The following is a 21731-nucleotide window of genomic DNA, read 5'->3' on the forward strand; positions in this document are numbered from 1 at the left end:
AATATGTAAACTACGACCTGTTCTACATTCAACACGTTGGGGGTCCATTCTGGTGGACCCAGCAGTCGTAACTACAATAAATCTCAGTCGAGGGGATGGATCTAATCCTCTTAAACACTTGAGCAGTACCCACCCTTGTTGTCTGGTGATCTGGTACATCCCATACGTATATGCTGTCATGCTGTGTCAGGAAAAGGGAAAATGTTATACTTACCTAACGGTAATTTTCCTTTCCTGATGCAAGCATGACAGCATATAGGTCCCCTCCCCCCCCCCCCCAAAAAAAAAAAAAAGGAAAAGTGAAACAAATATAAGGGCCTAGAGCATTCAAAAAAGGCCTTCCGCAGTGATACTAAAGTATGAGAATACTGTGGTAAGGGAGGAGACCTACTTTTATAGTATAACCGGTCCTGATTGGGCAGGAAGGCAGGAGCCTTTCCATACGTATATGCTGTCATGCTTGCATCAGGAAAGGAAAATTACCGTTAGGTAAGTATAACATTTTCCCTTATTCAAGTGTATATATACTTAATTTAAATAAACAGATTTCTGTTGCTATCTGACTTCTCAGAATTCTTTTTTTTTTTCTGCTGCTGTGATTTGACTTCCTATTAAAGGGTGTCCACATTCATTCTCCATGGTCTTACTGTACAGGTATGTAAAAACATAGTCACCCTCTCTTGCTCTCTCTCAAGATGGACTAGGGACTATTGACATGAATGTGAATAGAGCAGGGCACAAGACTGCAACTATTGTGGGAACTGACAGGGAAAAGGAGAGGTTTGGGAGCTCACATAATATATTACAAGGAGGCAAAAAAACATAGTAAGAGAGTATTTGAATTGTTTTTATTACGGGGCTATTAGATATTGTTTAGTGTCACTTCAATTGATACTCAGGAAGCTTTATCTACTACTACTCTCTCACTTCACTACTCACTAGTCACTGACCAAGAATGAGTATGTGCATATCACATGTCATGTGAGCAAATATTCAGCCAGATGTACTGTATATGTCATTGAGCAGCCTCCCCAGTCTTATTGTTCACATACAGAGCATATATTGGACAGACTACAGTTTTCTGGTAGGCCCCATTTACACTTGAGCTGAGCGTTTCTGGTCTTGTTTGTGTGTGTGTGTTTTTTTTTTTGTATTCTTGCACTCTGCAGGTTTGGATAATTTTTTTTAAAAGTCAGTTTACGCAATAGAAAAGCTAATGACCAGGCAATGCCTTTAATGTCTATTTGGGGGCAAATCACTAAACTCTGTCTCAAAGCATAGGTTCACCCTGACAGCGGGTTAGAAATCGCGCAAGTTCAGGTGAACTCGCACGTTTTCATACCCGCATGTCAGTCCGACTTCGGGGCCATTTCAGAGACATCTGTGTGGGTTCTTGCACAGATGTCTATATAAATCGCACCCAAAGTCCCCAAAAGTAGTACAATAACTGCTTTTGGGAATAGGTGCGGCGCAGATTCCGTTTTCTCATGTCAAATCGCATGCCAAATCGTACCAATGTGAACCTAGACAAAAGGAGCTTTTCCGAGTGATAAACTTCAAAAGAAAAGGTGTTAATGGGCACCTTGATTACAATTTAACCCTTGTGGTGAATTTGGTGGAGCACTACCAAATCAGTTGGAGCAGCCAATCAGTATACAAACAGGACTGTACTGGGCCCTGTGTGTTTTTCAGAAGTAAAACAGACTGAGGTCACCCAAGGCTTTTGGCTATATTGGCTGGAAGTAAGTCACTCTAAATTGATTTTATGAAATTATACTTATTCTTTTATGTAAATTTTTTTGTGATCCTGTAAAACTGGCCTTCTGGAATGCTGTTTAACTACTTGAGTCCTAGTACCTTTTACCTAAATATACCCAGTCCCAGGGCTTTTTTCAGGTTTTGGATATGTGACTGATTGTCTTTTAATTGCTGCTTTGTTTTTCAGTCATCCTAGCCAGACTTGACAATGGGGATGATTTACTATGCCGTTGCGCCATGATTCATGGCACATCGGCGGGCGTAACGGCCGTTTCGGCATTTACTAAAGGAATGCGCCGGCAATGCAGCTTATTTATTTTACTCTTTATGGACAAACAAGTTTTCTAGGGATACATCACCACACACACAGTCACAGTTCACCTCTTTTTCCTATATTGTCATCTGCTAGTATCCCTCTGTTATCCCATGTTTCTAACCATCTCCATGTCCCTACCATCTTTGGCCCAGGCCTTTCATTCATACATATTCTTATGCTTATACTTATTTACTCTACTACTTTAGACGCCTGACAAACATACTTATGTTCACAGCCTATACTTATATTCAGCCATTAATCCAGTTATGTGTTAAACCGGCCCTGTCCTTCATTCCAGATGGTAGTGATGATTTCTCTCCTCACTTCAGTCGTGACCTAGTTGAATCCTTGATATGGTTATTAGAGGATGATCCAGTTTCTTTTGATGAAAATTATTCCTCTTGTTCCCAGCAGAAGTTGTCTGAGTGCATTAGTTCAGTGCAGTCTCTGATTAAGACCCCATTCACATCTAGGCGTTTTTACGCCTGTAGCGCTACGCCTCTGCCGCCAGAGGGCTGGAAATACATGTCCCTCTATGGAGATGGTTCACATCTCCACGCCGAACGCCGGACGCCTGTCGCCTGCTGCGTGAAAAAAGGTCCCGGACCTTTTTTTCAGGCGTCTTCGAGCGTTCGGCTAGGAGATGGCAATCATCTCCATAGAGGGGGTCAATCTGGGACACATCTAGGCGGACAATACCCGCGTTTTGTCGCCGCAAATCGCGGTACAAAACGCCGCTATTTTTACCGCGATTTGCGGCGACAAAACGCCGCGATTTCGTCCGTCTAGATGTGAATGCAGCCTTAGGCTGGGTTCACACTACTACACTACTTTCATCCTACTTTGCTCTGTGTTCAATGTTTCCCTATGAGAGCGTCTTGTAGCGTCCTACACAAGTCGGTCTGACTTTGAAAATGCTCCCTGTACTACTTTTGGTCCTACATTGATCCTACTTCAGGCCCATTGAATATCATTGAAGTCGGACCAAAGTAGTATCCTGTTCATGAAAGTAGGATGGATGTAGGACCAATGTAGGATAAATGTAGGACCAATGTAGCAGAGCAAAGTAGGATGAAAGTAGTGTAGTAGTGTGAACCCAGCCTAAACAGGGTGTGTGTGAATCTGCTTTTGTTCAACCTGTGCTGCAGGCATGGTCAGATCTCCTGATTTCAGCCAAACCACTACATTCCAGCCCTGCCATTAATCACCTGCCTTTCCAAGAATCTATCCATCCATCACCAATAGCAACCCCAGTCACAGCTCAGTATACACTGCTTCCCACCAGATACCAATACCCAGTCTCTGCTCCCTGTACCTATCCTGCATACAACCCACCTGTCTCTTCTCAGCCGCCTACAAACCCACAAAAACTTCCTCCAGCTACTGTTCCCTCTTCTCTGCCATATCCCAATCCTCCTTTCCAGTCCGCTGCACCCCTTACATACAGAGCTTCTGTGGCTAAGCCCAAGAAAAAAACGAAAGTTTTTCCCAACCAAGACGATCCTGCCAGTAACCCAACCTGTCTCCACACCAACCAACCTGCTCCAGTCTGCTTGCATGCCAGCTGAACCTGATAACCAGCCTGATTCTGCCAAACCTCTACCTGCTATCCGGCCAGTGCCTCCGCCTGAAGTTCCCGTATGCCAGCCTGACATTCCTGTGCCAGTTTGCCAGCCTGATGTGCCAGTTTGCCAGCCTGAGGTGCCATCTGCCCAGCCTGTTCCAGTGCCATCTGCCCAGCCTGTTCCAGTGCCATCTGTTCAGCCTGTTCCAGTGCCATCTGCTCAGCCTGTTCCAGTGCCATCTGCTCAGCCTGTTCCAGTGCCATCTGCTCAGCCTGTTCCAGTGCCATCTGCTCAGCCTGTTCCAGTGCCATCTGCTCAGCCTGTTCCAGTGCCATCTGCTCAGCCTGTTCCAGTGCCATCTGCTCAGCCTGTTCGAGTGCCATCTGCTCAGCCTGTTCGAGTGCCATCTGCTCAGCCTGTTCGAGTGCCATCTGCTCAGCCTGTTCGAGTGCCATCTGCCCAGCCTGTTCGAGTGCCAGCTGCCCAGCCTGTTCCTGTACCAGCTGCCCAGCCTGTTCCTGTACCAGCTGCCCAGCCTGTTCCTGTACCAGCTGCCCAGCCTGTTCCTGTACCAGCTGCCCAGCCTGTTCCTGTACCAGCTGCCCAGCCTGTTCCTGTACCAGCTGCCCAGCCTGTTCCTGTACCAGCTGCCCAGCCTGTTCCTGTACCAGCTGCCCAGCCTGTTCCTGTACCAGCTGCCCAGCCTGTTCCTGTACCAGCGGCCCAGCCTGTTCCAGTGCCAGTTGCCTAGCCTGTTTCCGTGCCAGTTACCCAGCCTGTTGTTCCAGCTGCTCTACCTGTTCCGGTGCAAGCTGCTCGGCCTGTCGTGCCAATTGCCCAGCCTGATGTTTCGGTGCCAGTTACCCCGCCTGATGTTTCGGTGCCAGTTACCCCGCCTGACGTTGCAGTGCCAACCGCCCAACTTCTTGAGCCACTGCCTGCTGCCCAGCCCGACGACCCGGAGCCTGTTGCCCAGCCCGACGACCCGGAGCCTCTGCCTGCTGCCCAGCTCGACGACCCGGAGCCTGCTGCCCAGCCCGACGACCCGGAGCCTGCTGCCCAGCCCGACGACCCGGAGCCTCTGTCTGCTGCCCAGCCCGACGACCCGGAGCCTCTGTCTGCTGCCCAGCCCGACGACCCGGAGCCTCTGTCTGCTGCCCAGCCCGACGACCCGGAGCCTCTGTCTGCTGCCCAGCCCGACGACCCGGAGCCTGCTGCCCAGCCCGACGACCCGGAGCCTGCTGCCCAGCCCGACGACCCGGAGCCTGCTGCCCAGCCCGACGACCCGGAGCCTGCTGCCCAGCCCGACGACCCGGAGCCTGCTGCCCAGCCCGACGACCCGGAGCCTCTGCCTGCTGCCCAGCCCGACGACCCGGAGCCTCTGCCTGCTGCCCAGCCCGATGACCCGGAGCCTCTGTCTGCTGCCCAGCCCGATGACCCGGAGCCTCTGTCTGCTGCCCAGCCTGATGACCCGGAGCCTCTGTCTGCTGCCCAGCCCGATGACCCGGAGCCTGCTGCCCAGCCCGATGACCTGGAGTCTGCTGCCCAGCCCGACGACCCGGAGCCTCTGTCTGCTGCCCAGCTCGATGACCCGGAGCCTGCTGCCCAGCTCGATGACCCGGAGTCTGCTGCCCAGCTTGATTTGCCCCTGTCTGCTCCCCAGCTTGATGTACTTTTTGCCCAGCCTGAGATGTCCGTACCCACTGCCCAGCTCGAGCTGCACTTTGCCCGGTTTAAAGTCTTGGACCTTCCTCTGGCCCAACCTGATGTGACTTTATCCGCTGCCCGGCTTGACACCACAGACTTTCCCCAGCAACAGCTAGTTGGAGCGTCCGGAGGCCGCTCCTTTGAGGGGGGGTACTGTCAGGGAAGGTTCCCCCCACTGGTGTTACTGCCTGGTATTTGGCGTGCAGTACTGTGGCCCACCACCAGGTGTCTCCCGGCAGTCTTGGACTGCCGGGGGAGCTCTCCCCTGGTGGTATTATGTGATCCTTGGGCTGCAGTACTGGCGTCCACCAGCGGTGGTTCTTGGCAGTATGGAGCATACAGCCCTTCCTGCATTCAGGTGTGACCTGTATAAATACCCGGCGTGTGTAATCACTCCTCGCCCTGGTATCGTCCTACCTCCCGGGACCTGAGCCTGTTATCTGACCCTGCTATCTGGACTCTGTTTCTGTTCCCCATCCTGAGCCTATCCTGGACCCATCCTGGACTCGTTCTTCCCTTTGCCTGTTTACATTGGTTCCTGTTCACTCTTGGATTCCTGCCCCGCAGCTTGTCCATCCATCCGCTCCCTGATCCGCTGTGTTCCCATCCTCACCCATCTGCTGACTTCCCCTGTGTATGACCTCGGCCTGGCTTCGTTTATGAATACGGTATTTCCCCTGATTGTATATGCTATTTTGTTGCGCACTGGTTGTCTTCATTTATTTGTTAATAAACACCTTTAACTTCACCACATACATTGTGGGTCTCCTCTGTGCAGTCACACAGTACTGGTCTACTATACTATCCTGACAGTATACCAGGGCGAGGAGTGATTACACACGCCGGGTATTTATAGAGGCGTGCTGATTGCATTCAGGTCACACCTGAACGCAGGAAGGGCTGTATGCTCCATACTGCCAAGAACCCCCCGCTGGTGGACGCCAGTACTGCAGCCCAAGGATCACATAATACCACCAGGGGAGAGCTCCCCCGGCAGTCCAAGACTGCCGGGAGACACCTGGTGGTGGGCCACAGTACTGCTCGCCAAATACCAGGCAGTAACACCAGCGGGGGGAACCTTTCCTGACACACCTGGTGGGCATGTCATAGATTAGGCGGTTCTTGGGCAGGTTGTATTCCTTTTGGAGGTCTTCCAGCTGAGCACTGGCATTATATGACCGTCGGAAATGCACACAGACTTTCCTGGCCTGCTTCAGGACATCCTGTAAGCCCGGGTACCTGCCCAAGAACCGCTGCACCACCAAGTTAAGGACATGAGCAAAACAGAGCACATGGGTCAGTTGTCCCTGTCGCAGGGCGGAGAGGAGGTTGGTGCCATTGTCGCAAACCACCATTCCTGGCTTAAGCTGGCGTGGCGTCAACCACCTCTGTGCCTGCCCCTTCAGAGCTGACAGAACCTCTGACCCAGTGTGGCTCCTATCCCCCAAGCACACCAGCTCAAGCACTGCATGGCATTTTTTTGCCTGCATACCTGCGTAGCCCCTTGAACGCCTACGAAGCCCCGCTGGTTCCGAGAACACATCAGCACAGGAAGAGGCCACAGAGGAAGAAGAGGGGGTGGAGGAGAGAGGTGTGTCACAACCAGTAGTAGCATTTTGGAGGAGTGGTGGCGGAACAACCTCCAACACTGCTGTACCTTGTCCTGCGTCCTTCCCAGCTGCCAGCAGAGTCACCCAATGCGCCGTGAAAGATAGGTAACGTCCCTGTCCATGCCTGCTGGACCATAAGTCAGTGGTAATATGCACCTTACCACTGACCGCCCTGTCCAGCGAGGCATGGACATTGCCTTCCACATGCCGGTAGAGAGCCGGAATCGCCTTCCGTGAGAAAAAGTGGCGTTTGGGAACTTGCCACTGAGGTACCGCACATTCCACAAACTCCCAGAAGAGGGCAGAATCTACCAACTGAAAAGGCAGCAGTTGAAGTGCTAGCAATTTAGCTAAGCTAGCATTCAACCGCTGGGCATGTGGATGGCTGGGAGAGAACTTCTTTCGGCGCTGGGGCTGGGAAATTTGCCTGGTAAAATCTGCCGTCGGTGTACCGATAGTAGATTGCCCGTGACACACCTAATTCTACACCGTCAGTCCTATCAGTGCAGGCTTCAGAGAGGACTGAGGGTATAGTGGGGTTGGAGATCCCAGCTGATGAGGAGCAAGGAGAGGTCCGCTTTGTTCTTTGGTGTGGGTCTTTGAGGTACGCTTGCCAATGAACTGCATGGCAGGTCGACATATGTCTGGTCAAGCATGTGGTGCCCAAGCGGGTGATGTTTTGGCCACGCGAGATACACTTGAGACATATGTTACAAATAGCAGCGGTGCGATCTGATGCACTTGTCTCAAAAAAGGCCCACACCAAATAACTTTTGGAATAACACTGAGAGACAGCAGCGCCCTGCACATGCGGATCTCTGCGTTGTATTGCAGTCAGTGTGCTGCCCTTAAGCTGGCCCCTGGAGGGCATCCTGCCTCGTTGGAGATGTGCATCCTCCTCCTCCTCTCTCCTATCAGGCACCCACATAGAGTCAGTGACCTCATCATCCCCTCCCTCCTCATCACTGTAGAAAACCTGGCAGTATGCTGCAGCTGGGGGAACATGAATGCCAGATTGCTGTCCTTCTTGGGCACCCCCTCGCTCTGGGCTCATGTTACTGCCTTCCTCTAGCTGTGTACCATCGTGGGAGCCTTCAAAATGCTGCGCATCCTCCTGAAGCATGTACCCAACACTGTGGTCAAACAGTTTGGGGGATTTCTCAGGAGGACATGGTGGGGCTAGGGAAGGAGTGACTGATGCCATTGAGCAGAGGGTAGAGGCCGCCTTGGCACCTGCTTTGCCAGACAAAGTACCCTGAGCCTGGGTGAGAGAGGATGAGGAGGATGAGGATGGCTTGGTCATCCACTCGGCATGTTGTGGCTCAACATGGACAGCTGCCGAAAAAAAGGACGAGCGTGTTCCACAGCTACGTGCTGATGAGGATGCACCGTGTCCACGACCAGCACTGTTGCCTCTAGACGCAGAGCCTGCTTGCCCTCTTTTATCGGCTCGTGACTCTCTGCCTCTCCTTGTTGTCCTTCCAGACATACTAATGGCCTGCAGAGGACACAGACAGTACACCACGTTACATAGCTTTAGGTGCACAATGTGCAGAGGACACAGACAGTACACACACCACGTAGCTTTAGGTGCACACTGCAGAGGACACAGACAGTACACCACGTAAGAATACTGAAGCTAGCACAATCACCTACATGCCTGTCAGTATATTAGGAAGAGCGGATCTGCTAAACTCAATACAGTGTATAAATATATATGTACAACACCTGGGATGCATATCTATCCTCTTAACTGACTAGCCTGCCTGCCTGCCTCCTCTATCTACCTGCAAGAAATGACACTCTCTCTCTGTCTCTCTCTGTCCTCTCTTAACCACTTACCCCCCGGACCATATTGCTGCCCAAAGACCAGAGTACTTTTTGCGATTCGGGACTGCGTCGCTTTAACAGACAATTGCGCGGTCGTGCGACATGGCTCCCAAACAAAATTGGCGTCCTTTTTTCCCCACAAATAGAGCTTTCTTTTGGTGGTATTTGATCACCTCTGCGGTTTTTATTTTTTGCGCTATAAATAAAAATAGAGCGGCAATTTTGTGTTCTTACTGTGGGGGGGGGGGGGGGTGGCCTCACTAGGGGAAACACTGATCTTCTGTTCATACATTGTATGAACAGAAGATCAGCATTTCCCCTGCTGACAGGACCGGGAGCTGTGTGTATACACACACAGCTCCCGGTCCCCGCTCTGTACCGAGCGATCGCGTGTGCCCGGCGGCGATCGCGCCCGCCGGGCACACGCACGGGATTCGGGGGCGAGCGGGGGGCGCGCGCATGCCTAGTGGCGGCTGAGAGAGAGGACGTTATACTACGTGCTCTTGCCCAGCCGAGTCGACCTGCCGACGTAGAACGGCGGTGCGCGGTCGGCTAGTGGTTAACCACCGCAACACACTACACAAGGCCGACTTGCAGGCGGCCTTTTATAGTTTGGGGTGTGTACTAAACCCCCTGAGCCATAATTGGCCAAAGCCACCCTTAATCTCGTTTTTTGCAAGCTGTGATTGGCCCTGTATGCTGGTCATAGTGCATGCTTGACCAATCATCAGCCAGCAATGCACTGCAATGCCACAGTGAATTATGGGCCCTGACACACCACTCGAACTTGCCGCGAACGTCCCATAACGTTCGTATTTTGACGAACTGTCGAACATACGATGTTCGACTCGAACACGAAGCTCATCCCTAGTATCTTTATCTGCTGATTTGTTAAGCTTTCTGGAATACACATATTTATATTGTGGTGTAGGATCTGGGCCTGCTGTTCCTCTTTATCTCTTTCTCTCCTTTCTTTCTCTTTTTCTTTCTTTCTCTTTCTTTCTCTCCTTTCTTTCTATTTTTCTTTCTTTTTCACCCTCTCTTTCTCCCTCTCTCCTTCTCCCTATTTCTCCTTCTCCCTCTTTCTCCTTGTTTGAGAACAATCTAGTATATTCCGAAAAATTCCACACATCTGGTTTTACAACGAAATGACACTTGCAATCCCATGGTTTTCTAGAAAGGCACAGAGGAATTTGGCCCCAGGCAAAGTCTACATAGCAGGGGGTCTGGCTCATGTGTGTGTATAGAACAATGAGATCTACAAGCAAGCTTGAAGACTGTCCTGGAAGTGCAACGATTGGCTCAGAAGGCAAAAGGGGTTGGCAATGGGGGAGGTTTGAATGAGTGAGTTTTGTAAAAAAAAGGGTTTGAAACCCAGAGCTCCCTCTCTGTTTTTAATTGAAGACCTATGCTGAAGCCACATGGAGCTCTTGAAGGCCTCATGATTGGGCCTAGCCATGTGGCCAAGGCCTAGCATATTCTCTGATAGGTTAGATTAACAACAAGGGATCACACATTAATACATTTATGCAATAGCTATATATATTATAGGTTACCATAAAGGGTATATATATTATATCGCATTCTTCATTTGGCACCCCATAAGAAGGCATATAAAGTCTATTTCTGCATAGTCGAGGCTAAAAAAGTATTTTTTACCGGAAAATTTAAAAAGGCGAACAACTCGGCAGCAGAGCTTTTTCGGACCGCAAGAGCTCTTGCTAATCCGTCATGTACCCAAGCTCCCGAAGAAATTTCGGATGACTTCTGTCAGGTGCTTGCTGACTATTTCATGGATAAGATTCAGAGTATTAGAGATTATATTGAAAACATTAATTACTCTGTGTCTATACCTGTGTATAGGGGCAATCGTTTTCACAGTTTTTCTCCTGTCACCAACCTGGAAATAAAAATCATCCTCAAGTCTCTTAGGGCATCGTCCTCTGCGCTCGATCCCTGCATTGCACAGCTGATGAAGAAAGGTTGTGAGAACATGGCCCCTTTTATAGCGGACATTATAAGCACATCTTTTTCATCTGGAGTGGTGCCAAGTATTCTAAAGCAGGCGGTGGTTATACCACTTGCTGAAGAAATCTAACTTGCCGCGCTCCGTGCTCAGTAACAATCGACCTATTTCCACCTTACTGTTCCTTGCTAAGATCATGGAAAGAGCAGTGGTATGGCAGTATCAGCCTCACTTGGAATCTAACAACATCTTCGATGACCTCCAGTCAGGATTCCGACCTGGCAGGCCCTGAAACGGCCTTGGTTAAAGTCCAGGATGATCTCCTCTGGTCTTTGGATAGGAATGACACCTCGGCCTTAGTACTTCTGGATCTGTCTGCAGCTTTCGATACCATCGATCGCACCAGACTGTTGGAAAGACTAGGGACTGTGGCTGGCACTGATGACACCTCGGCCTTAGTACTTCTGGATCTGTCTGCAGCTTTCGATACCATCGATCACACCAGACTGTTGGAAAGACTAGGGACTGTGGCTGGCACTGATGGTACTGCTTTGGCATGGATGGCCTCTTTTCTGCAGGAGAGAGTTCAGCGGGTAAGATTGGGACCGTATTACTCTGCTGATAGTTCTTTCTCCTGTGGGGTCCCTCAGGGTTCGGCATTATCGCCCATCCTGTTTAATATCTACATGAGACCATTGTTGTACATCATACATCGCCATAACCTCCTCTTCCACGTCTACGCAGATGTACTTTCGCCTCTCCAGGACCAACGAGAGGCAACTGGATCTTGCCTCTTGTTTGGAGGAGATTAGAACCTGGATGGGAGCCAATTACCTCAAGCTTAATGGCTACAAAAACTGAAACTATGATCTTCAGTAACCATGATTGCCCTAGTAAGATGCTCGACTGGCCCGACTCTTTTAAACTGAGTCTGGCACCAGTCTCTAAGATCGGGGACCTGGGGGTTATCCTTGATTCTAAGTTGGCATTGCGTAGCCAGGTGAATCAAGTGGTAAGTGTATGTCACTTCCACTTGAGACTCCTGAGATCTACGTTTCGCTTTATCGAGGACTCTGATAAAATCTCTATGGTCAATGCAATGGTTGGTAGTCGACTCGATTACTGCAATGCCCTGTACATGGGTGTGTCTAAGAATATCTTGCAAAAGCTTCAGCTTGTTCAGAATGCCGCTGCTAGGCTACTCACGGGTGTATGCCAGTACGACCACATCACTCCATCCCTACATGCCTTGCACTGGCTGCCCATGGAACAACGGGCTCAGTTCAAGACGGGGTGTCTTGTGCATAAGGCCGTCCATGGTTTTGGACCGGGCTATCTCAGAGAAAAATTCATCAGACATGTGCCTACCAGATCGCTGCGGTCTGAGAATTTGGCTTTGTTGAACATCCCCAAATTTGCCAAAAACAAATGCGGTGGGAGGACCCTGGAAGTTCAAGGAGCTCAGTTCTGGAACTCCTTGCCCTTTCACATAAGACTTGAGAATGATCTCCTAAAGTTTAGGAGATTGTTAAAAACATGGCTATATATCCAGGCTTTCGGGGTGTCTTAAATATTAAACATTCTAATAGCTCTAAATTTTTAATTTTTAACTTTTGTATGTTTTATATATCTTCTTGTTCGCTGATTGTTATTGTTTTATTGTTACTTGTTTGATCGATGTAGTTTCTGTCCCTTTTCTGTTCTGTTTTTATCCCGCCAGCGCATCGAGGCACGTGTAAGACTGCGCTGTTGTTTTACAAGCATTTTAATAAATAAATAAATAAATAGAACTCGCAAAACCCTAATGTATTTGTGGATTGAGTTCGTTAAGCTAAAAAGTCCTCAAATAACCCAGAACTGAAAATCGTCTCTAGTGTGGACAAAGATTGGCGCTGGCTCGCAAATTCTGAAATCCTGCTTTGATGATCCGGAAAGTTCTGTGAAATCTCAACAGGGTGCGGACGCGCAATATCTGGTGAGATTTTTTTGGCTAATGTATGTTTATATGTTATGTTCATAGTATTGCTAATGCAAATTGTGATAGGCCTGTGTAGCTGGGTAAATGGCCTGGTGAGTAAAGGGCTGATCACTCTTGGTTAGAAATTGACAGGATTTACCATACATCTTTGCGGAAAAAGTGGGAGGAAATATTTTTTAAATTTTTTTTTTATTAAATGTTTATTATATACTGTATTTATTGACGTAAACTGTGCCTGCGTGTTATACGCAGGGGGCCGTGGAACGTTTTTTTCCTGAAACTTCCCTCTTAAAGTTAGGGTGCGTGTTATTTGCCTGTGCGTTTTATACGCCGATAAATACAGTACATATTTTTTTTTAAGCTTTTCATTTTTTTTTTACCCACATGCTGTTCCTATAGAAGTTCAATGTGGCCTTCAATTTAACAGGAGAGCACTGATGAAGAGTGTGCTCTGTGGAACTACAAGTAATAGCAAGTTTTAAAAAAGCTTTATACCATTTTTCTTTTTTTTTTGTGTTGATTCAGGTGTGTATTGTCTAAGCAAGCAACTGGTCAAACAGGTTTTCAGTGTAGCTAGTTGCAGATTTAGCATAACAATGGATTTTCTTGGAAAGTTCCTTAACGAGAATGACTTCAATACTATAAAAAAAATGCTATAAGACACCAAGTCAATGACTTCTTAGACAATATAATAAGTATGGTTAAAAAGGCTGATGCAGATGCTTGTGATCGTATTGAACAATTAGTGACTGAGAAATGTGTATTGGAACAGAAAATTAATAGGTTAGAAGAAACTTATAAACAGAGAGAAAGTTGCATTGTCTCTTTAAATCATAGAGAGTCGGAGAAGGAGTGTATTATAATACTGCTTAGGAAGGAATTAGCCGAATGTGCAATGGTGGAGGAAACCTCCGCACATGCTCAGTGCACAGCAAAGATAGAGGTAAAGCAGCATGCAGAAAAATCCTATGCTATGGTTAATGCAAGTAATATTGATATGATAGAAATCAAGGTTGAAAATGTAAATAGAAGTGCGGTAACCGCGTTGGAAAATGATTCTGGAGTCGAATCAGGGGAGACGTCTGATGAGTCCATCGCTAGTGATTACTCCTCAGACGATAAAAGTGTAAAGTCTGTTCAGATTAATGTTATGCAACAATGTGAATCTCCATCGCCTTATGCTCAGAGAAGGACCCATGCAGGGAGACCGACCCTTAAATGTTTTTTATGTAAAAGGGGGGGTCACATCGCCAGATATTATTGGGCGGCGAATAATGACATGCAGTGCATATTAGCTCATTATGACTTTTGCCTTTTAGGAGAAAAAAAAATAAAAATTTTGGTGCAGGTTTACAACCGCTTTAACATAAAACAATATACAATTTTAAAAGCTTTATGGACAGGCCCACAGATCAGAAAGGCAATGTAATGAAACAAGACCGTCAAGTGTCTGATGGGTAGAGCCAGCCAGTGACCTTGACCGGTTTCACGGTGGTACCGCTTCTTCAGGAGGGTCTATAGAATACATAAAAATTGTACAATAGAAACAAGCATATTAAATACAACATGTCAAAAAAGAATAACAGAAAAGCAGTGTATTGTCAAAGGGAGTTGAGTTCGCTCACCTAACCTGTTTCATTGATCAGGCATGGGCTCAGATACCCCCTGTGGTGCACAAGGGGGGAATAATGTGGCAGGCTCTAATAAAAATAGATAAAGACTTTTAATGATTTTGTTAATAAAGGGTGTGTGACAAGGGAGAGGACTACCGAGTGAAAGAGTGGAGTGCTGGGTTGGGATGGAAAGGTGATAAAGAGGTAGTGAGAAAAGAAAGGGGGAGGGGAAAGAGGGGGAAGGAAGAGGAAGGGAGAAAAGAGGAGGGGAAATGGGAGGGGGGGAGAAAAACAGAAGGGAAGGACAAGGGGACAGGAGGAGGGGAAATGGAAAAAGGGGGGGGAAGGAGAAGGGGGGTGAAAGGAAAGGGGAGGAGGAAGGGAAGGAGAGGGGGTGGAAAAGCTAGGAAAATGTGAAGGGAAAAGAAGGAGGGAAGAGGGGGAGGAGACAAGGAAATGGGAAGAGGGGGAAAGAGGGGGGGGGGGAGAGGGGGGAAGGGGAGAAACAAATAATTAAGAGGAGAATAAAGAAGAACGGGGGAAGGAGAATAAAAGAGGGAGGCATGGGGACGGCAAAGGGGGAAGAGGTGAGTAAGGATGAAGGGGGGGGGGAAAGGGGGGAGGGAAAAGAGTAAGAAAAATAAAAGAGTGAGGGAAGGGGGGGAGAAAGGAAATGAAAAAGAGAGGGGGAGAGGGGTTTTATTAGGGAAAAAGGGGGAGGGAGAAGGGGGGTGAGGGAGAGGAGTGAATGAGGGGGTGAAGGCAAGCAAGGGGGTGGAAACTAAGAAAGAGAGGGAAGGTGCAACCAAACCCTATATTGTCAAACAATCAAGAGCGTCATATAAAATGAGTCTCCTTACCACAAAGGCCTGTTGAGGACTAGCAGAGCTGGGGCAAACAGAAAGCGGGTGTGTTAGCTGGGAAGGTATAAGCAACGGTCCAATGGTATACAGGAGAGCAGTGCAGACATGTTCCAACCGAAGCTAAGGAAATCAATCAAAAAAGGATTCCTTTAGAATAACTAACATAAATAGCCTAAAAAAAATGGCTAGTAAAGCAAGGCTGCATAAGCAGAGGTCTTACCTTGAACAGCGTCCCGCAAAGTATCCCCAGGGAGAGCGAGTGTCACATCTCACATCCACAGCTGGGAGAGCTGTTTAAATATGAGATCCCCAACCACGCCAGACGTCACATGAACGCGACGCTGGCGGGGCCTGCCGTCCACAACGAGCGTACCGAAAACCAGTGCGCAGGTGTGTGGCGATCAACCCCATAGGCGCAAGGCCAGGTCAACAACCACAAGGAGGGAGCTATGATTGGAGCTCCCACCCACGAACGGACACACTCGTGCGCCAATAAGGGGAAACAAAACCAGACCGCGATCACGTGACCAGAAGAGCAAAGACAACTCTCGCAACACAGACTGCCAGGGTTTGCAGATATAGAAAAAAACAATAAAATTACAAACAAATGTATTTTAAAATAATTGAACAGATACATACAGGAGATTCACTCCTATAACATCATCACATAGCATGGATATGATTTCCTGTTGTTAGCCCTGGCTAAGTGTTTCCCACTCTTGTCACCGTGTTCGTAAAATATATTTTTCCGGAAGAACAAGGATTTTTGAGTTTAAAAAAATCTAATATTTGTTTCAAGGAGTTCCTGCATTGTGTGAGTTTGTTTTCTACATTGGCGGTCAGGGATTGTTTGTGTTGTATTTCAAGTTTGCTAGTGTAGTGATTTCCTTTTCTCTTTCTTTTTTCCTTCTCGCACCCCATTTTATAAGTTCTCCCCTGATCACACTTTTATGGGCTTCACAGTTGTTAAGAGGGTTCGTGTCTGAGTCTGCATTGTTCACTAAATAGATTTTGATAGAGTCATGTATGTCGTTGTGTATTGTTTGGTCGGTGAGTAGGGCGGCGTTGAGTCTCCAATTGAAAGTTGTCTGTTTAGGTGGTTAGAGTTTCAGAGTGACAGCTATGGGGGCATGATCTGATAAGGCTATAATTCCAATTTCAGACTTGACAAGGTTTATCAGATCTCTTTGGGATACAAAAATCAGGTCAATACTTGAGTATTTTCTGTGGGGGGGGGGGGGGGTGTATAGTCACGTCCTATGGGGTGTGTGGATCTCCATGAGTCCACCAGGGCTAGGGATTGTAGTAAAACTTTAATGCATTTTAGAATTTTAGGGGAGTCTTCCCAAGTTCCCTTATAGTGGAGTTCCACCCTAAAAAAAAATACACAAAAATCCTGCAAAAAATCGAAAAACAAAATTGAATTATTTTTTTTTACTCACCAGAAAAGGCGGTTGCTATGCAGAAGTTCCTAATCTGCCTCTTCCTCCACCTCGGCAGGTCTTCTTCCTCATCCTACTCATGGTGTCTTTTGGGTAATGGGGCACGCTGCCTTCTGGGAACTGTGTGTATCCCAGAGAGCAGCCGCCCATTCAGAAAACACTGCGAGACTTGCGAATGCGCAGTAGGAAACGGGCAGTGAAGCCGCAAGGCTTCACTGCCTGTTTCCCTTAGTAAGGATGGCGGTGCCGGGACCTTCCAGGATCGAGGGGTCGGCCTCGGGGGGACTTAGGACAGGTAAGTGTCTTTTAAAAATAAAATAAAAAATTGTGGGTGGAATCCCGCTTTAAGGAAAATGTAGCGACCTTCAGGATCAGTTAATTTTTGTTTCAGTTCGAATGGTGAATCTTTGTTCAGGAGGATGGTGACCCCTTTGGTTTTGGCTAATGGGTTTGTTGCATGGAAAGCTTTGGTGAAGATGTTGCTAGTAATTTTAGGAATATTTTGAAATGTGTTTCTTGGAGATAGACTATTAAAGAACTTACTTTTTTTTAAGTTCTTTTAATAATTGAGTTATTTTTTTCGGGCTTGTTGAGTCCGTTTACATTGTGTGAAATCACAGTTGGCGATTTTCCCAGAAAGGAGTATGCCATCTTAGAACTATATCAGATATTAATGGTACAAAAAAAGGGGGGGGGATGGAAATGGGGGGGGGGGGTAAAGGAGAAAAAGGGGTTGTAGTACCTTAGATGAGTCTTAGCATAGAGATACGCCCAATTGGCATAGAGCTGGTTAGTGTTACTTAAGATAACCACCAAATGTGACTCTGTGGGGTGGGTGGGCAGAGCGTTTGTGGACAGTATGTATCTTATTTAGTGTATTAGATATTACGTTAGAACATGGGGAGCACCGAGAGAGCTTAGGAGCAGATATCAAGGTATAATAGTTTGTATTCTTAGACCTCAGTTAAGCTGGATTTTAGCATTGTAATGTGCGAGAATTCTATGGAGAACAAATAACAGTTAACCGTTAGCCACTTGTTTGTGTATATAAAAGTGATGCACACAGGGGTTAAATAAAAAGAGAGTGGGGGAGAAGAAAGATGAGGAAGGTGAGTAGAAAGTGACCATCGTGCAATACGATGGCCGGCCCTCCGGCCAGGAAACAAAAATTCCTCTGGTCCTAGCCAAAAGGCTCGGCCCTAGAGGAAGGTGTTAAAAAGTGTGAAATGGTGACGTGACCAAGGTGCCAAAAAGCAAAAGTGCCGATAAAAACACTAGTGCGATTACGGCACCCCTGGACTGCCTATACAGTATATACTATATGTATACGCCTTATATACTGTATATATTTGTAAAATTCATGCTACAGTTTTGAAATAAATAAAGAATTACCATTTGGTGGAGTCATGTATTTCTGGTTAGAAGACTTTGTTAGTTATGCCGTGGATCTTTGTATTACCTATGTATCTACTATGAAGCAAAACCATATCCTTGTATGTATTAAAATTGAGCCGTACTGTCTGCTGGTGCTTTGCCATTGTAGTGATGATTGTCTGTCTGTTGTATTTTGTTTTGTATTTGTGTACGAAAACCAATAAAAAAGAAGCTTCCAAAAATAAAAATTAAAATTATCTTTAACTAAATACAAAACAATTGAGCACTGTGTCTCTGATACTTTTTTATTTGCATGTGTTTAGTTGTCAGGACAATCACTTTATGGTTTATCTAAATATAAAATGGAAATGTTTTAAAGATAGACACGTCTACATAAAAATGCCGTTCCTCAGCAATTGCTTTCCCTTTTTTTTCTATAGAGAGATCACTGATCTGCAAAGCTTGTTGTTCAGGTTATGGTATGTTCTCCTCCCATTGAGTGTATTCTGTGAAATATGCAGTGATTGATTCTCTAACTTTTCATCTCTGCTAAGTTCTATCAAATGCCCAGTGATGTTGTGCACAGTGAGCCTTTCACTACATTCTCTTGTATAGGAGTCCTACAGAATTTTACTACTAGTGAGAGTCTCAAAGAGCGATGAAGAGACACAAGGAGGAAGCTAAGGAGACCTCTCCTCTATCAGAAAAACCTAATGGAATTAACAGATTGTTCCGTCAACTGGTACCTTATGGATTCTGTAATGAAGCAAAGAAGCAGCTTGGGTTGGCCATCCCTGTGGTAAGACATGACTCCAATTGATGTATTTTTACTGCTAGTGGTATTTAGATTTTATAGAGTGCAATCTTTTAAATGGGGGGGGTCAGCAACCTATAGATCACAATCTACCAGTAGATTGTGGACAGGTGACTGGTAGATTGCGGTCTGGGTTTGCTGACCCACCATCCTATAGCATCAAACAGAGTGCAATGCAGAGGGACTACTTGTAAAGTTGGAGCTGTATTAGGGAGCAAGAACCCCATAAGCTGATGCCTCCTCTGTAGTGTTCCTTCCTGTCCAATGCAAAGTGATACCAACTGCACTCCACCTCTTATCCCAGCTAGCGGTCTCCAGAGTGGTGTCAGCAGCAGGAAATAAGAGATCTTCAGGTCAGTGTGAAGCAATACACTGGGCATAATAGAATAGGGCTGCTTTCACACTGATGCACTGCTGTTTACCCACACCTCGGGTACAGTGCAGGGCACCTGCAGCTTTCCAGTGGTTTAGCTGTGCATAGGCATAGTATTCTATTATATCCTGCAGGTTTGGTGCACTTTCTGAAAGCACAACAAAACTCCTGAATGCAAGAGTTTTGGTGCACTTTCAGAAAGTGCACACTTGCAGGAAATATCAGGAGTCTATGGCAAAGCACAGCTAAGGTGACCTGCAGGTAAAGCGCTGCAAAACACTGTGAAAGCACCCTTATAGGGTGCTCAAAGCAGTAAGGGTTCATTTACATTTGCAGTCTGGGGAATGGTAAAACCCCATAATTAAGACATGTTTTTATCACCCTCGCCCCCACTGAACCGCCTATAACTGCAGTGGCCAGACACATGTTGCAGCCACAGCAGGGGTTTTACGCCCTGTCATGGTTGGTGGGTGTAGCGCCTGCCAAGCATGACCTATTCAAGAGAATGAGACCACTCATTCACCGGAAGTGCCCTGCTACCTTGTGCAGTACAGCAAACAAGGGGTTAAAGCAATATGCTGCGCTTTCCAAAGTCATACAGTATACCAGTGTAAAAAAGAAACATGTACAGTAAAAACCTCCAATAGTGAAAAAACGTCTTTCCCAACAGTGGAAAGTGACAATAGTGCAATAAATGAACACATATATTAAATGATAGTGTTTGATAGTGTAATAGAGTTTTAACAGTTTAATAAACAGAAAACAACCCCCCCCCAACTGGGGTACTCATATAGATTAGGTGCGCTAGTGCACTGCTCTATATCAGGTAAAATAATGGTAAATACAAGACTGGTATCGGGATGGTATATTGTTCCTCGCTGACAGATCACCTGTGCAAACATGCCATCCTGTCCCCTTCCCCTACGCGTCTCGATACAGGGGTTTCCATATCTTTTTAAGGGGGAAATCTAATTGGACGGCCAACTTGTCAATCTATATAGAGCTCCCGCTGACATTTTGGTGTAGCCTTAGGACACTCTAGTGTTACATCACTATAGTTCAATGGAAACAGAACATAGAACTCTATTGCGGAGATTCAACTGCTGGTACTGGCACAACATCTATATCTCCTATCTACTCCATTATGCCTGAGCCCTATGGTGTCCCAATTGGTCCACCAGAGTCACCGCAAACTTGGTAGTTGAGTAACAAAATAAACAGGACGGACATGGAGGAATTTTCATACCATCCCGTCTGGCAATCAGCATCAAGAAAACTGAACCATATAAAATAATAAATAGCAAAATACCAATGTTATACATTATATTATATATGGACATATTTGGAATAGTAAAAAATAAAAAAATTAAAATAGCTACAAATTTATACCACACATTGTAAATGTATAAATATATAAAATGTATAAAAAAATTAAATCTCTATATTTTAGTTATATTTTTAATTTATATGTACCTCACAGAATGAACACTCATAAAAATCTTATCGTAATGGTATACCAAAACTGCGCTCCCCCTATGTGAACTGGGTAATGAATACCGCATAGCAGTTCCCAGTCCCTACTAGGCTAATTTAATATAGGTGGAGTGAAATATATATATAAAATAAAATAATAATAAAACCCCCCTCATGAACTCACAAAACTAAGAAAGTAAATAGCAGACTAGGATACCTAATAATTGCATACGTTTTTTTTTGATCAAATTCTTTATTTAAACCCCCGGTGCCAAAGAACCTAACTGGTGTATCCACCAGGGTTCACGCTTGCTAATTTACCTCATGTAGTTGGAGCCTCTCCAATGGCGCTTGGGGGCTTCGATACCCCAAAATTGCATGCCATATAGATTGACAAGTTGACCATCCAATTAGATTTCCCCCTTAAAGGGGTTGTAAAGACAAAAATATTTTCCTCTTAAATTAAAGTCTGACAGTAGCTGATAAAGTAAAAAGTAATGTTTTGCATTATAATTAGTTTGATACCTGTTGAAATCGAGCTGTTTTATTCACCTCCGTCACTCCTGAACCATTATTCTCACTGACTTCCTGGTTTGCGGTGCGCATTCACTCTTGCTACATCACGGCCTAATGGGAACTACAGTTCCCATAAGGCTTAGCCTCCATGCCTGTGAGGGATAAGAGAGTATCTTCATGCAGGGCTGTAGTCATAGGGAGGGGGTGAGCTCATTCTGCTTTCCACCATGCAAAACGGCTCAGATGCTGGTGGAAAGCAAGAAGAGGAGAGACAGGAAATGGCATTTTCAAACCTGGATTACTGTATTTTGGAGGTCAAAAGGAAAAACGAGGTAAGTGATATTTAAATGCTCTAGCTTACAGCAATCAATTGATCTAATAAAAAACGAACCTTTAGTGTTCCTTTAAGAAGATACGGAAACCCCTATATCGAGACGCGTAGTGGAAGAGGATAGGACGACACGTTTGCACAGGTGATCTGTCAGCGAAGAACAACATACCATCCCGATACCAGTCCGGTATTTACCATTGTT

At 46.4% G+C, this 21731-nt stretch overlaps 1 protein-coding gene across 1 annotated transcript in view; it reads left to right on the plus strand.

Annotated features, from left to right (window-relative positions):
- Positions 1-18388: 18388 nt before the first annotated feature.
- The window catches only part of LOC120926663 (multidrug and toxin extrusion protein 2-like), a 243587-nt gene continuing 240244 nt past the window's right edge, over positions 18389-21731 (plus strand). The window contains exon 1 of the mRNA XM_040336787.1: positions 18389-18821. Within this exon, the coding sequence (XP_040192721.1) occupies positions 18681-18821 (141 nt within the window). The 5' untranslated portion in view covers positions 18389-18680. The remainder of the gene's footprint in view (positions 18822-21731) is intronic.

This window comes from Rana temporaria, chromosome 2 (genome assembly GCF_905171775.1).
Source record: "Rana temporaria chromosome 2, aRanTem1.1, whole genome shotgun sequence".
NCBI classification, from domain to species: domain Eukaryota; kingdom Metazoa; phylum Chordata; class Amphibia; order Anura; family Ranidae; genus Rana; species Rana temporaria.